Source organism: Ictidomys tridecemlineatus, chromosome 15, assembly GCF_052094955.1.
Source record: "Ictidomys tridecemlineatus isolate mIctTri1 chromosome 15, mIctTri1.hap1, whole genome shotgun sequence".
NCBI classification, from domain to species: domain Eukaryota; kingdom Metazoa; phylum Chordata; class Mammalia; order Rodentia; family Sciuridae; genus Ictidomys; species Ictidomys tridecemlineatus.
Window position 1 is genome coordinate 15,460,206 of NC_135491.1, and position 15,171 is coordinate 15,475,376.

Genomic DNA, 15,171 nt, shown 5'->3' on the forward strand with positions numbered 1-15,171 from the left:
CGGAGCTACACCACAGCCCCACTTGCTTTTTTTTTTTTGCATCTTTGACGTAAGCTTCAACTTATATTTTTTCCATCAACTCCTAGGGTTAATGAGTATGCCTTTTGTTTTTCCAAGGTGACGACGACAGCACAGAAAGCCTCAAATCCCTGGCCCAAACCTTTCCCATGAAGCAGCTGGGCTGCAGCACCCACCAGATCCACAGTGTGTAAGTGACAATTCTGGTGCTCCCAGGGCCGATTCACATCAGCCTGACTGACTGGGAGCGGAAAAGTGTTTCAGGGGTTCCGGAGGCCTCTGCCAGCCACCCGACACATGCCAACCACATGCCACTGCTCAGCCCCCTCTTACCTTCAGCCTCTGGACGATTTCCCTTATGTCCTCCACAGAGCCCTCTGTGGACTGGACGAAGATGTGGTCTCCTCGGCCATAGAAGATTTTCAGTGTTGAGGCGTCCGGGGTCCAGCCAATGACATCCCCGCAGTAGCAGTTGAACACCACCTCCTTAGTGCGAAGGTCCAGGAGCACCACAAACTCATTGGAAATTCCCAAAATGCAGTCGATTTCCACCCCCTGGGCAAAGTCCTGAGCTGCCACCCGCCAGGCGATAGCCCCCGCACTGTGCTGCTCTGCGCCTGCCCGCGCCTTCGTCTTCTCCTTCTTCTTGGAGGTCAGGGAGATGAGGTTGAACTTGCCGGTGGAGTCGATGGGTGTGTTGGAGACACAGTTTTCAGCCAGGTCCTTGAGGTACTCCTGGCGGGTCCTGGTGGCCATGGTGTGGAACTTGTCGGACTTGTGGGCAGCGTTCTCAGCATTAATCACCTTGGCCAGCAAGAAGTCTCTGAAAACGTCAGATTTGCGGAATGTGGTTCCACTGGGGATGGGGGGGCCGAAAGGAGGAGCGTCTTTGGATCGGGTCACAGCCATGCTGGGGAGGAAGAAATCATTTAGATGTGGAAAGGAAAGCACTAAGACTGTCTTTAGAAAGAAAATATGTGATAAAAAATAAAAAAATAGGAGTTTCCTTCTTATGAAGAGAAGTCAGTATCTAATTAATAGATTAGAAACTTAAAGACATGTCTTAGGCCCATACATACATTTTTACTGTTGATATAGTATGCGTTTGAACATCTACCAAGACTGAAGTACGGTTTCCCAAGAACTATTCAAGTTCAGTTATATTTGTTTTATATACATATAAATGTATATTTGTTTCATATGCATATAAACTGAAGTTTGGAATAAAATTTTTTTCATCCTCTCCACCTTTTCAAGAAGGAAATGCCCACCCCTCCACCCCCATCCTCGGCCTGGGCATGTGACCTGATTTAGTCAATGGCTTTCAAAAAAGGCTTGAACTGTGTGTGGGGGTCAGGGGAGAAGCTACCATCCTGTGCTCCTGCCATTGCCACAAGATAGATAGCCCCCAGCCAGCTTATTGGTCTGAGAAGGAGAGGAAGACCTGGGGCCAACCTGGGGCCAAGTCCAGTCAGATCCAAACTGAGCTGCAAGTGCACGAGCCAAAAAGAAATGGTTGGAGCTGCGGAGTTGCAGGGTGGGTGGGTACCCAGGCTCACCAGGCTCACTGTAGGGCAGCTGACCGATACGGAATATTTATGTGACTTGGTTCTTTTAAACACTTGTGTCACACTAGTATAATTTGTAAACCATCTCAACAAAGGTTATTTTTTGAAAATTGACTGTAACAGTAGGTTACAATGGGACTCTTTCTTCTCTAGAATTTTTTTCTGGGGGGTTCTGGGGATGGAACCAGGGCTTCATGCATGCTGAGTACATGCTCTACCATAAGCCACACCCCTCGGCCTCTTCTTTGGTTTTGACAGAGATGCCGTTGTGATTGAAGTTAGATAGCAACTTGGGAAATGATCTAAAAACCTGCTCACCAAAACTCTTGATCCTCATCATCCACTATGCTAATCACAGAGATGGGGAGGAAACCTGAGACAGGGCTGGAGGCGAGGCCCATTCTCTCCTCATCAGGGCCCCAGGTAGGGGCCTCCAAGCTGCCACAACAGTGGGGAGGAAACTGTGGTCGCCTCCTGCCTGTAAGACCTCAAGGGTGTGCAGAGGTTGGCAGGGATTAAGGACAGAGTGGAGAAACAGGGACCAGCCAGGCTCCCCAGATGAAAGTGGCCCTCAGCTGGGAGCAGGGGGAGATTTGTTCAGAGTCAAGTTTAGAGATTTGATGAATATCTTGGATGTGACATTCTAGTGATTAAATGGAGTTAATCCTCAGCGGTCTGTGGGTAGACAATTTCTAAAAGTCAGCAGAAAGGTCAAGGCATCTGCCAGGGTCTTCATGTGAGGGAGGTGGCTCTCATATACAGTGACAGGAGCTGATAGAAGGGAACAAGTGATGAGTTAATTAAGTTTTCCTTAAAGTACAACAAGCATTAGATTTGTCCTCTATGGATGCTTCAGTTTGTGGGTACTATAGACTGGAAAACATTCCATGCAAACCAAACACGATGTAATGCTTATTCAGGTTTGGCTAATTCCCTGTCCCCTGCCCTCGGCACTGAGACAGTGCAATGTGCATCCATCTGTCTGACGAGTGCTTTCTGGATGCCTCTCTGTTGGGTGCTGGGAATGCAGTGTTCCTGCATTCCCAGAGCTTTAACTTTAGGAGGAGAAACATACTAACATACTAACCAAGCACATACACGAACTTATACAAAGGAAGTTTACCACGACAGAACAGAAGTACCTGATTTGGACAGGGGGGAAATTCTGGGAAGGCTTTTCTGAGAAAGTGACAAGCTGAGGGCTGCCAACAGAGGGCAGGGCATGTGCTGCGACTGGGTAGGAAAGGGCACATAAAGGGTGGAATGAGCCCAAGGGAGTCAGAGCCCAGACAGCAAGGAGGAGGAGACTAGGAAGGTCACCAGGGGCCGGACCACACGGGGCCCTGGTGGTGTGTCCCACTTTCCATCTGCCCTGCTCTGGAAGGAAGATGTTTAAAGTGTGCATCTCCTGGTTTCCCCTGACCTCTGGGTTTCTAACTAAGCTTGACCAATGAAGGAGATGGGAAGGTGGAGGAGAGGTTGGAGTATAGCCACATACCACGTCATGACATCTAGGGCAATGAGGGGCCACACATGATGGCAGCCCCATAAAACTGTACTTCCCAGCTATGTGCATGTACAAATATGGCATGGCAAATCCCACTGTTATGTATAATTATGATGTCCAATAAAAATTTAGAGAGAATACACACAAAGATGATATGGCCTGTGACATCACAGCCACCTCAATTTGTGTAAGACATCCTACCATGTCTGCATAATGAGAAATCAGTCAAAGATGCATTTCCCTTACATAAAGGACCCTTTCCTACAGCCACAGCTCTTACCAGCTTCCAGAAACTTCCGTCATCCTCATCAAGCCTGGGAGGTAGGGTAATGGCTCCCGGATGTTGCTTGTTCCAGGAAGCTTCCCCTTCCCACAATGATTCCCCTAACCCACCCACGCTTCTGTTATCTGTTCACGAATTTCTTTCACCTAAATTCCTGAAGGTGGGGTCGGGGGTAGGGGGTGCCTCTGCTTCTTGCGGGATCCCTACTGGATGCAGGTGCTGGCCAATTATGATAACAGGCTGGTGACCTGCAAAGATCACTGTGACTACCTCACTGTAGAACAGAACAAGTGCAGGAGGCCCGCAAAGACGCAACCACAGAGCTGAGTGTGGTGGTGCACACCCGTGACCCCAGCTTCCCAGGAGGCTGAAGCAGGAAGATCTCAAGTTCAAGGATAACCAGTACAACTTAGTGAGATCCTGTCTCAAAATAAAAAGGGCTAGTAGAGCACTTATCTGGCATGTAAAGGCCCTGGGATTGATCTCCAGCCTGCTTAAAAAAAAAAAAAAAAAAAAAAAAGACATACAGACAGACAGGCAGACAGGCGCGCGCGCGTGCGCGCGCACACACACACACACACACACACACACTAGAGCGCAAAAGCGAGAGTGAGAGACTACACACTTGCCACTGCTTGACCCTGGCAGATTAGCCAACGCCCTGGCTCTCTACCTCCACTGCTCACTGGTGTCCCTTTGTGCTCTAGGAGTATTGCATGGGCAGGTACCACCCTGGACTTAGCATATTAACTAGCATCAGTACAGGTGCTTAATATTTTAACATAATAACTGAGACTTGTACAGACAGAGAAGAAAAAGATCTCTCCCAATGTGGAGCGGTGTGCGCTCAATGTTTCCTAAAAATGACCTTTACCGGTGCACATGTTCTTCAAAGGCCATGCAAACCAGGCAGGCCTTCCTCTGTGAGAACTTTTGTGGGCATGAACTTGCCACCAGGCCAGGGGATGGATGAGCCGACCGAATTTGCCAGTCCCTTGACCCTGCCAATCCCTCGTGTCTAGTCCGTGGTGTGGTCTAATTGTGATTCACAGATGGGAAGAGCTTTGCAGCTTCATTCAGCACTTGGCTGCTTAGTGACAGATTTTGGCTTTTCTCATAGTCCTGATTCACGATTTTAAGAATTGTGAAACTGTAGCTGTTGAAGGTTTCTGGACAGCCAGAATGGCTGGTCCCTCGCTTTCCAGCAGAGGGACAGGGCTATTTACACTCCACAGGGTGCAGGCAAGAAGCAAGAGTGCCACTCAGCAACAGCACACTTGAAATATGAAAGGGTAACAACTCATCACAAGATCGGGAGATGGTGGGACCACCAGGCTGCCCGATCCCTGCAGCTCAGCAAGTATTTCTAGAACATTCTCCGAGATTTTTTTTTGGTACTAGGAATACCAAAAAAAATATACATGAAAAGAAATTATCTATCTATCTATCTATCTATCTATCTATCTATCTATCTATCTATCTATCTATCTATCTATCTCTGAATGTCCTGAACTCAGGACATTCAGCCACTGAGCTATATCCCTAACTTTTTCATTTAATTCTGAAACAGGGTCTCACTAAGTTGCTGAGACTGGCCTAGAAGTTGCGATTCTCCTGCCTCAGCTTCCTTAGTCACTGAGATTACAGGTGTGTGCCACTGCACCCAGTCACTTCAGTGACTGAGCCAGACATTAATCTAGCCAGCCCTTTGGGGTCCACTGTGTGCTAAGTGCCATGTCATGATAGGTACAGGAAGGTAAATATGTCATGGGTTATTTTGGAGGGAGGCAGGAGCCACATCAGTTGTTTTTATGCTGTGACAAGTGCTGTTATAGAAACATGTCTGGCAAGAGCATAGAGTGGGCAGCTCCCACTGGAGGGTGGCAGAGGTGTGTATGGCGGAGTCTTGAAGGACAACCAGGAATTGCGTGAAGGGGGAGGCGGGGTGGAGAGGGCAGAGGGCAGGTCAGGCTGGTGCCCCAGGCTCCCTCCCACAGGGGAGACACAGGCTCCAGGAGGTGCAGCTTTGGCTGTATCTTAACAGCTTCTTTCTTTAAAAATAAAGAAGAGGGAGAGATGAAACAAATTAAGGCAAAATGTTAACATCTGTTAAATCTGGTGGTGGGCACATAGAACATTATTTTCTGCACTTTTCAGAATGTTTAAAATATTACATAATAAATGCTTTTTTTTTTTTTTTTTTTTTAAGTGCTGGGGGTGGAACCCAGGGCTTTGTGTGTGCTAGGCAAGTGCTCTACCCTTGAGCTACACCCCAGGCCCTAATAAAAATATTTTAAAGTAAGTTAAAAAGAAAGAAAGAAACGTTTGTGCAACAGATAGAAGTCAGCTGGAAATGAGCAGAGGCTGGCCTGAAGACATGGGAGGTGGGGGACAGGTGATTGGGAGAAGCCAGGAAGGAGGGAGGGCAGAGTGGGGAGGAAGGGAGAAGGGGAGAAGGGCCACCAGACCAAGCTAATCACCATCTCTGATGCACAAGGCTGCCTCCTCTGTGTGTGGTCCTCTCCTATCTCCCCTCACCAGGGCCACCTCTTAGCTAACTAGCACAATAATACCTCTAAACCCTGGCATCATCCACCTGACCTCTGCTGCACGCAGAACCCAAGGTGATGGTGCTCTGCAGCTGCTGTTATACATCCTGGGAACAAATGAACCAGGAGAGAGGAAATTTCAGGCCTCGGATGTCCTAGTTAGGTGGCCCTGCCACACAGCGTGTTGGCTCCCAGCAGCCACTGGGCAGCACACCCAGCAGTGTTCTCATCAATGAGCCAGGCACACAGGCATGCCCAGTTCACAAAAGAAACTGGTAAATTCTGGTGATTGCACCAAGACTATCAGTGCACATGTGCACACACCCGTGACCCAGCACACTTCCATTTTAGGAGTTTATCCTACAGCTGCACACTTGGTTAAGGGTGCAACAGGTGCAGAAACAACTGCTGGCGCCAGGAAGCAACCCCAGTGCCCGTCAACGGACAATGCGTCCATGCGATGGGATGTTCAGCATCATGAAGGAGGAAACACACTTTACTGGTATGGAAAGAGCTCAAAGATGTTGGGTTAAAAAAAAGATAGGACATGGAGCAGTGTGCACAGCCTGCTTCCAATTATGTTTAAAAGGTGGAAAAGAAATTTACATGTATTTGCTGTGTGCTTGAAGCATCAGGAAACCCAAGTGGGGGCTCACCTGGCCACCTCTGTGCAGGGAACGGGTTGACTAGGAGACTGTTATCTGCACACCCTCTTGCATCTTTTAAATTTGAAATCACTCTCAAAAAATGGCAAGTAGCACACCTTGCCCTGTTCCAAGTCTCCCAGGCCACGCTGACAGCTTGGGCCTGGTTACTGAGTGCATGTTTTCCAAGGACCACAGCTGCCCTCCTGTTCACTCCCCGAGGGCACTGGTGCCATGGAGGACACAGAACAAGGACATAGAATAGGTTTGAAGCCTGTGCTACCTGTCCATTTGTGATTTAAACCCCTCAATTCTACCGCCCAAGTGGCAACTACCTTTGTAGGGGTCAGCCTGCCCTGTCCCCTTCCTTCTGTCCCCAGATTTTCCATTAGGCCATCATTCCTGGGCCTCTGTTCTTGCGGCCTGGTGCCCAGCCTGGTTGATCATTTGGCTCTAGGAAAGACGCCTGTCTCCAGACAGGTCAGTGGCCTTCATTATGGGGCTTCTGCTCCACTCCTGAAAAGGAAGAGCTCTTGCTGCCAGACCTGCAGCTGGGGGGTGCCAAGCTGAGAGCGGCCAGAGCAAATGCCGCGCAGGAGGTGCAATGCCCAGCTGGGCCTCCCCGCATCATTTTTAGAGCCAACACACATAACTGCTTCTTTGTGCTCAGCCAGGCCAAGTGGGTTTTCTGTCATCTGCAGCAAAAGATCCCAGGTCTCTGGAGATATGCCATACCTCCACATATGGCAGAGGTCAGGTGTAATCCCTGCTGGCTTCTTCATCGGAACTGCGGAGCGTACCCCTGGGGGCCGGAATCCTCTGAGGTGGTGTGGTAAGGTGGACAGAGCCCCGACTGGGCAGCTACCAAGCAGCACAGGAGATGGCTGGCCTGGCCGGGCTGTCCACCCTCTCTGCGTGCCACCTGCTGCTGGTGACTAGCCCCAGTGTTCAGTGGGCGTGGACAGCGGGGACGGTGGCACGTACCTGTAGCAGACATTCTCCGTACAGGGGTTGTGGACGCGGACGATGATGAAGACATGCTGAAAGTGTGAGCGGATGTTCTTAGGGGTGAAAGGTAGTGCTCCAGGCTCCTGGAAGATGATCGTCACAATGTCGTTCCCTATGTGCCTCTTCCTCAGCAGCTGGTAAACCGGCATCGGAAGGGAGAAAGGAAATGTCACCAGCTGGATCAAGGGGTCCTGCCCGGACCATCACAGGAGCTCCCCGTTCCTGCTGCACCCGTGGCCGGTTCCCACATGCAGCGAGAGGGAGCCTGTGAGCACCTGAATCAGGTCCTGTCCCTGTCCTGCTCAGGAGCATCGTTCACCCTCCTTTACTGATGAAAAAACAGGCTCACAAGGTTAAGTGACTTGTCCTATGTCACCCTACGATGGAGAGCGAGAGCCAGAATTCCATCCACTGCTGTTGAACTCTACCAGTCAAGCTTTCCCCACTAGGTCCCCAGAGACTCGGGAGTAGGCACTACCTGTCTCCTGTACCCTCCCTGGGCTGGCCCTTTCTCAAAGACCACAAGACATGGCGCTCAGACCATTTGACACAGGAGGGACCAAGGCTCAGAAAGAAGACATCACTTACCAAGGTCATGCACAACTAGCAAGTGTCAAAGACAGAACTAAGGTCTAATTCCAAGACAAATGCTCTTTACAGTTAAGGTAACCTCGCAGTCAATGATACGTGACCACTTCTGGTCTGGAAAACCTATGATGTCACTTGTACCATCAGGGAAAAAATGCACATTTTCTAAATTCTCAGCACTCTGTGGGGCTTCTGTTCACTAGAAATTAGAAATTTGCTCCCCAGGCGCAGTCCACGTGGTGTGTCCAGGAGAGGAGCTGGCAGCACTGGTGGCCTCCTGGCAGTTGGTGTCTGCTGTCGGTGCCCACCTGGTACCCCTTCTTCTCCCTTTAGTCACCCATTCCCTCTGGGAAGTCAGCTGACCTCTGCCTGGTCTCAGGTTGAGCGGACCCCACCCACCCTCCAGGACGGGCACCTCGGGCTTGGCCTGTTGGCTCATTCCATCCCCATCCCAGGCCCAGAGCCTGGGCAGGTGAATGGTTTAGCGAGATTCAGCCCTGAAATGTTCCTGGGACAACTGGAAGGAACAAATCTCTTTCCTGTGGCATGGCTAAGAAGATGGGATAGAGCTAGGGCTGCTAGGGGCATCTTTGCCATACTCAGGAAAATTCATGAATAAAGTTACTACAAAGAAAAGCAGGGGTGAGAAATGAGAGGATTCCTAAGACTCTCTGAGCCCCTGGATTCAGCAATATGTAAAGCCAGCCTTCTCCCTCAGTTATATAACCCAGTAAGTCCCACTTTTTGTTCTTATGCCAGTTTGGTTTGAGTTGGCAGGAAAAATAATGCTAATTTGCTCTTCTTTCTCATGAGGCCAGTGATGACTCAAGAGACCCTGGAGGAGTGGGGATAGGTGGAAGCAGGCAGGGCAGCCAGGAACAGCAGAAGAACTGGTGTCAACCAGACTCCACACCTGGCTTAGCCTGTAGCTCCCAGATGAAGTGACCTTGAGACTGAGGGGCTCTGAGGCCAATGGCCTCCCTCTGATGGCCCCAGGAGAGCCGATGCTGGGTGGGCAGCCAGCCAGTGGTCCCTGGCAGGGAGAATGCCCTGAACCCAGCTGTTCACGAAATGGAAATACTGACCTGCTGCCTGTTGTTGGGGGTGTAAGGGAGCAGGGTAGAGACGTGGAACATGATCTCGTAGTCCTGGTACGTCGTGTAGAGGGAGTGGGTTCCCGTGGAGTCGGCTGGGACAGAAACATGAGTTAGTACCACATTTCCAAAGCCTCTGGGTTTTTGCCATATCCCACGTACCATCTGTGCTAGTTTTTAACTTGATGCTTTTACTTAAATCCATTCTTTAAAATAAATTAAAATAAAAAGGAAACCTCCCGCTATACACCCACCAGACTGATAGAAATTAAAAAGTCTGACAATACCAAGGGTTGGTGAGGATGCGGACAAACTGGAACCCTTGGTGTGGCAGGTTAGGTGTATAAATTGATGCAACCATACTGGAAAACCTTTTAGCAATTTCTCTTAAACCTGATGGTAGGCTTAACTGACAGCCCAGAGCTTTGTCTCCTAGGACAGAGCTTTGAGCATTTAGGCACACATTCCCTTTGATGTGGGTACAAGAATCTTCAAACATCAGTCAAAAAGAATGGATCAACACACTGTGGTATATATATACTGTGGAAAAATATACAGCCAGGAAAAAGAACAAGGCACAGGTGCAACATGGGTGAAATCCTATGAGTATAAGATTGTGTGAGAAACACCAGACACAAAGGAACACACATTATGGTTCTGTTCATGGTTCCATGCAACAGCAGGCCAGACAAGTTATATTGTTTAGGGATGCATACAAAAGGAGCAAAGCTAAGGAAAGCAAGAAATGATTATCACGCGAGTCAGGATATTGGTTATCTCTAACAGGAGGGGGGGGGTTATGATTGGGGAGAGGCATACCTGGTTATTGACCCCATGTTTCACAGGGGGAAACTGAGGCACAAAGAGGTCACACTGCAATGAGTGGTGGAGTCTGGATCAGAATTCAGGTTAGCTGACTCCAGATCTGATTTTTTTTTTCTTTTTGAGATGGGTCTTACTATTGCCCAGGCTGGTATTGAATTCCTCGTACTCATCAGGGCTCCCATTTCAGCCTCCCCAGTAGTTGGGTCTACATCCTGCACAACCACACCTGGCATACAGTTTTGTTTTGCTTTTCCCCAGTGCTGGGGATGGAACCCAAGACCTGTGCCTGCCAGACAAGTGTTCTATCACTGAACTATAAACCCAGCCCCTCTAGAGCTATATTTTTTTCCATTTTTAGTACTGAGGATTGAACCCAGAAGTACCCTACAATTCAGCCATATCCCCAACACTGCCTCCCCATTTTTTGAGATAGGGCCTCACTAAGTTGCTGAAGCTGGTCTCGAATTTTCAAACCTCTTTTCTTAGTTTCCCAAGCTGCTGGGATTATAGGTGTGTGCCGCTGCGCCAGGCCTCTAGGATTACAGGTGTGTGCTGCTGCGCCAGGCCTCTAGGCCTCTAGATCTGTTTTTTTAAACAGCTTCCTATGCTACCTCTTAATGTCAGATTTGGGACACCAAAGTCACAGCTGACCAATGCCAGAGCCAGGCAACTTCCAAGTAGCTCCTCAAGTTAGGGGCATCCCTGCTTTTAGTGAGGGAGATTCTGCCCTGGGATACTATGCTTTCTGGGGTTCTCTGAGAATACTTGCTTGTCACATTTACCCCTCATCATGCCCCTAAGGTAAGTGCAACTATTACCCTTGCTCTGCAGATGAGGAAGCAAAGCCAACTGGCCCAAAGACCACAAAAGCAGCAAATGACACTACAGTATGCTTATTCCTATGGCCTCCTGCGGTGCAGGTTAAGGGATAATGACAGCCACATGTGCTGGCTAATATTTTATTTAGCTTTCCCAGATTGATCTCCTGACCCGGGCCTCCATTTTCCAGTTGAGCAAACTGAGGCTTGGGGCGGTGTGGGGCAGAACAAGTGATTCAGGCATTCTGGGGCTTTTTCTTTCTTTCTTTTTGGTGCTGGGGATTGAACCCGTGGGTGCTTAACCACTGAGCCACCTCCCCAGCCCCTTTATTTTTTATTTTTAGACAGGGTCTTGCTAAGTTACTTAGGGTCTTGGCTAAAGTGCTGAGGCTGCCCTTGAACTTGAGATCCTCCTGACTCAGCCTCCCAAACCTCTGGGACTCCAGACATGTGCCACCACTCCTGGCTCATCCTGGGGCTTTCTGACTTCCAGCCTGAGCCCCTAACCCACTGACAGCCCACCCCTTAGGACAATGGCACTCCATTTCCCAGGAAACTCTGACACCCATGAATGTCATCCATCCCTGTTCCCAAACCACTCATCATGAAGCGTTTCATTCCTGCACATCAGATGCATTCCCGTGTGCACATGCATCTGTGCAGAGAGAAGGCCACCAACCCTCTACTATGAGCACCGTCTTCCAGTCACATCCACCTGCTCTTCGCAGAGCTGCCCACTGGCTGGGACGTGGCATCTCTCATTCCCTTGTGTTTCCTTAGAGTTCTGCTATTTAAGAACAAATTCCCAGACAATATGCTGTTATGTGTTTTAACTAACTGGCACGTGAAAGACACCTTTGGTGCCTGCTCTCCTGAGACCTGCTGCTAGTGCGACACGGAACAGGCGGCCCTCCTCCAGGCCCGTGCGGCTCTGCTTGTGACTATCCTAGGATTCCGCAAGGCACAATCCAGGCCCCACGTCTCCTGAGGCCACGTCCAGAGCCTGCAGAGCACATGCTAAGATAGCAACCGCCGATCCATACAACAGGATGTCTTCAGACTTTACTAGAAGACAGTACACTGCCTTCCCAAGTGGTTGCACTATTTGTGCTCCCGCAGGTGGCACCTGAGATGTCCCATATCCCATGTCCTTGCCTTGGCTGCACCAGTCCCTGTAACTCCTTCCCATCGGATCTACGTGGACATCACTTACTCTTCACGTCCAGCTGGGCGGCGTACTTGGTGAAGCCCTTCAGGCAGACCTTCTCGCCCAGGAGGGCGAGGAACTCCTCGAAGGCTGGCCCAGCCTCCTCGTTGTTGTACATCTCCTCCTCGGAGCTCTGGCCAGCTTTGCAGTACAGGATGCCCACTTTGTGTTTCCGGCACAGCTGTGGAGGCAAGAGCAGCTATGTGGGCCTGGCCTGGCCAGGCGGGGAGAGGGGATGGAACAAGGAGAGGTTCTGAGGTGCTGAGCCCAGGAGCGGCTGTGACCACCTGGGAACTCAGCCATGGCTGGGAGGAAGGAAAGAGATGTGGGGTAGAGCCCAGCTGTCTCTCTCCACCTGCCCTTTCCAGAGAAGTGCAGGGAGGTGTCTCTGCCACCTGCTCTCTCTACTGTGGAGAGGGTGGCTATTGATGTCACTCTTAAGGCAGAGATGGTAGCATGGCCAGCTTCCTACAGGAGGTGGATGGGCATTGGCTGAGCAAAACCTGGGGGCTCCAGGCTTGAGGTCCAGGCTACTTTAGCGGGGATAGCCCCTACTGGCCATGTTTGTTTCTGGTATCCTTGATCCTCCTGGTCCCTGTTCCATGGAGTCTGAATCTGAATTACCCAGGGGCTAATTAGTGACTCTATGGCAACGAGACTCAGCTAGCTGGGGTCTGCATGTGGCTGGAAGTCCAAGAGCAATGCTGGCAGCTGTGGGACAGGCCAGAGAGACACCAGGAGCCAGTGTGCAGAGGTGGCTTTCCCTTTCACCCTCTCTCATGTGGCAGTGTGCATGTGTGACACACACACACGCACACTCGCACCAACTTCCTGGTGGTTGTCTCCCCTCCAGGATGCTATTCTTGCCACTCCTAGAATCTGATCACAGATTCTTCCTGTTGCTGATACTAAATCAAGTGAGTTTTGTTACTTGCCAAAAATCAATAAATAAAATGCGGAGGAAAGAGGGGCTGGGAGTGGGACTCCAGGTGGTGCACCCGCCCCAAGCCCTGCTCACCCCTTGCTCGTCGAGCTTCAGCAGCTGCTCCGTCACCTTGGGAGTGTTGAGAGCCAGTCGCAGGCAGTGGATGTTGAGCTCAGGGATGACGTACTCCAGGGCATCCTTCAGTGGCAGGCCCCGCCCAGTCCCATGCTTGGTGGCTGTGGGGGTCGCATCCTCCAGGATGGAGCCCCGCAGGGTGATGAGCTACTCAAGGAAGAGGAGGGAAGGTTAGGAGGTTCTCAGGCCTTGAGACAAGAAGCATGTGCGAGGGATTAGAAGCTCTGAAGGTAAGCCGGGCATGGCGGCACACGCCTGCAATTGCAGCTACTTGGAAGGCAGAGGCAGAGGAATGCAAGTTTAAGGCCAGCTTGGGTAACTTAGTGAGACCCTGTCAAAAAAAAAAAAAAAAAAAAGCAGAATGGGGCAGGGGTAGGGATGTAGCTCAGTGGTACAGCACTCTGGGGTTCAATCCCCAGGACTATGGGGGAAAAAATTTCTAGGGGCTGATCAAATGTCTTGGGTCAGAGCCAGACTTGCAGCCTCTTTTTCCACATGATCTTGAAGTCCCAAGTGACTTCAGATCTCTGAGCCTCAATGTCCTCTTCTGTAGTACAAAAATGGGCACAGTGATAGTACAATCACCCTCACAGGTTGTTGGAAGGTGAAATGAAATACCATGTGTCTTCCTTTGTCCAACACATGACAGATGCTGCCTCCTGGGTACTAGTCCTGTTCATTTTATTCTAATTTGTTGTACACAATGGCAGAAAGCAATTCATTTCTTATTACACATAAAGAGCACAATTTTTCAAGCCACTGTACACAAAATATTTTCACACCATTTGTGTTTTCCTACATGTACTTAGGGTAATGATGTCTAACTCATTCCACTAGTCCTAAGAATGGGAAAAGAGCTAGGACCCTGTCCTGTGGGTTATAGGAAGCACAGCAGGAGTTAAACAGGCTCCGTGAGGAGGCGGCTTCCCACTCTCATCATCACAACACATTATGTTATAAACGTAGCCAGGTGTGGTGGTGCACACCTGCAATCCCTGCTACCTGGGAGGCTGAAGCAGGAAGATCTCAAGTTGAGGCCAGCCTCAGGAACTTAGCAAGACCGGATCTCAAAATAAAACACAAAAAGGACTGGGGATGTAGCTTACTGGTAAAGGGCCCTGGGTTAGATGCCTAGCACCAAAATAAATAAATAAATGTTATTACCATGAATGCTCATGTGGAACTCCTGTTGGTCCTGCATAATCGCACCGGCTTACATATAAAACCATGGCGCCGTTTTTTTTTCTTTAATATTTATTGTTGTACTTTATTTATTTATTTTTATGTTGTGAGGATGGAACCCAGGGCCTTGCACTTGCAAGGCGAGTGCTCTACCGCTGAGCCAACAACCCCAGCCCCAAGGCACTAGTTTTTTGATGGTTTCATAAAGAAAAAGAAAAAACAAAAACAAAAACAAAAAACACCTGAGATTTATGGATTTATTTCTTTCTCATGGTGCTGGGGTGGAACCCAGGCCTGGTGCATTCTAGACAGGTCTCTACCACTGAGCTGCAGCCCCAGGGGCAATCTGTATTCTTTGTTATCTGGTTTCTGTTTTCTTTCTCTTAACGCTGTGTATGTGAGATTCGACCGTGTGGTACTGAGAGGTAAGTAGATGTTTTTACCCTGGTGGATTTATTCCTTTCTACTGCTGAAGAGCGCCCAAACTGCTTCCAGTATTTGACAACTGTGAATGGTGCTGTTAGAACATTTACAGAAGCACCTCTTGGTGCACATGAACATATTTTCTTTTGGGTTTACACCTAGAAATTGCTAAATCTCTAGGCATGCTAATTTTCAATTTTACTAAACTGCCAAGAGATTTCCAAGTGGCTGTACTAATTTACATCCTGCTAGCCTGTCTGGGAGCCCCCACTGCCCCACGTCCTCACTAACACCAGCCATGCTTCCAGCCACAGAGTGCTGCTGGCCATGAGGTTATGCCATGCCCTGGGCTGGGCATAGCAGGTCAAAAACCATACCAAGAATGCATGGCAACAGC

The 15,171-nt window shown here is 49.6% G+C and overlaps 1 protein-coding gene across 8 annotated transcripts in view; it reads right to left on the bottom strand.

Annotated features, from left to right (window-relative positions):
* The window catches only part of Sipa1l3 (signal induced proliferation associated 1 like 3), a 227,942-nt gene that overhangs the window by 65,291 nt on the left and 147,480 nt on the right, over positions 1-15,171 (bottom strand). For all 8 annotated transcript variants that reach the window (XR_013430795.1, XM_040279412.2, XM_040279411.2 and 5 more), the window contains exons 5-9: positions 13,128-13,316; positions 12,116-12,290; positions 9,251-9,354; positions 7,554-7,711; positions 352-928 (exon numbers count right to left, since the gene is read on the bottom strand). Coding sequence is in view for 7 of the 8 variants with exons in the window: in XM_040279412.2 (XP_040135346.1) it covers positions 352-928; positions 7,554-7,711; positions 9,251-9,354; positions 12,116-12,290; positions 13,128-13,316 (1,203 nt within the window). In the remaining variant the exon portion in view is untranslated. The remainder of the gene's footprint in view (positions 1-351; positions 929-7,553; positions 7,712-9,250; positions 9,355-12,115; positions 12,291-13,127; positions 13,317-15,171) is intronic.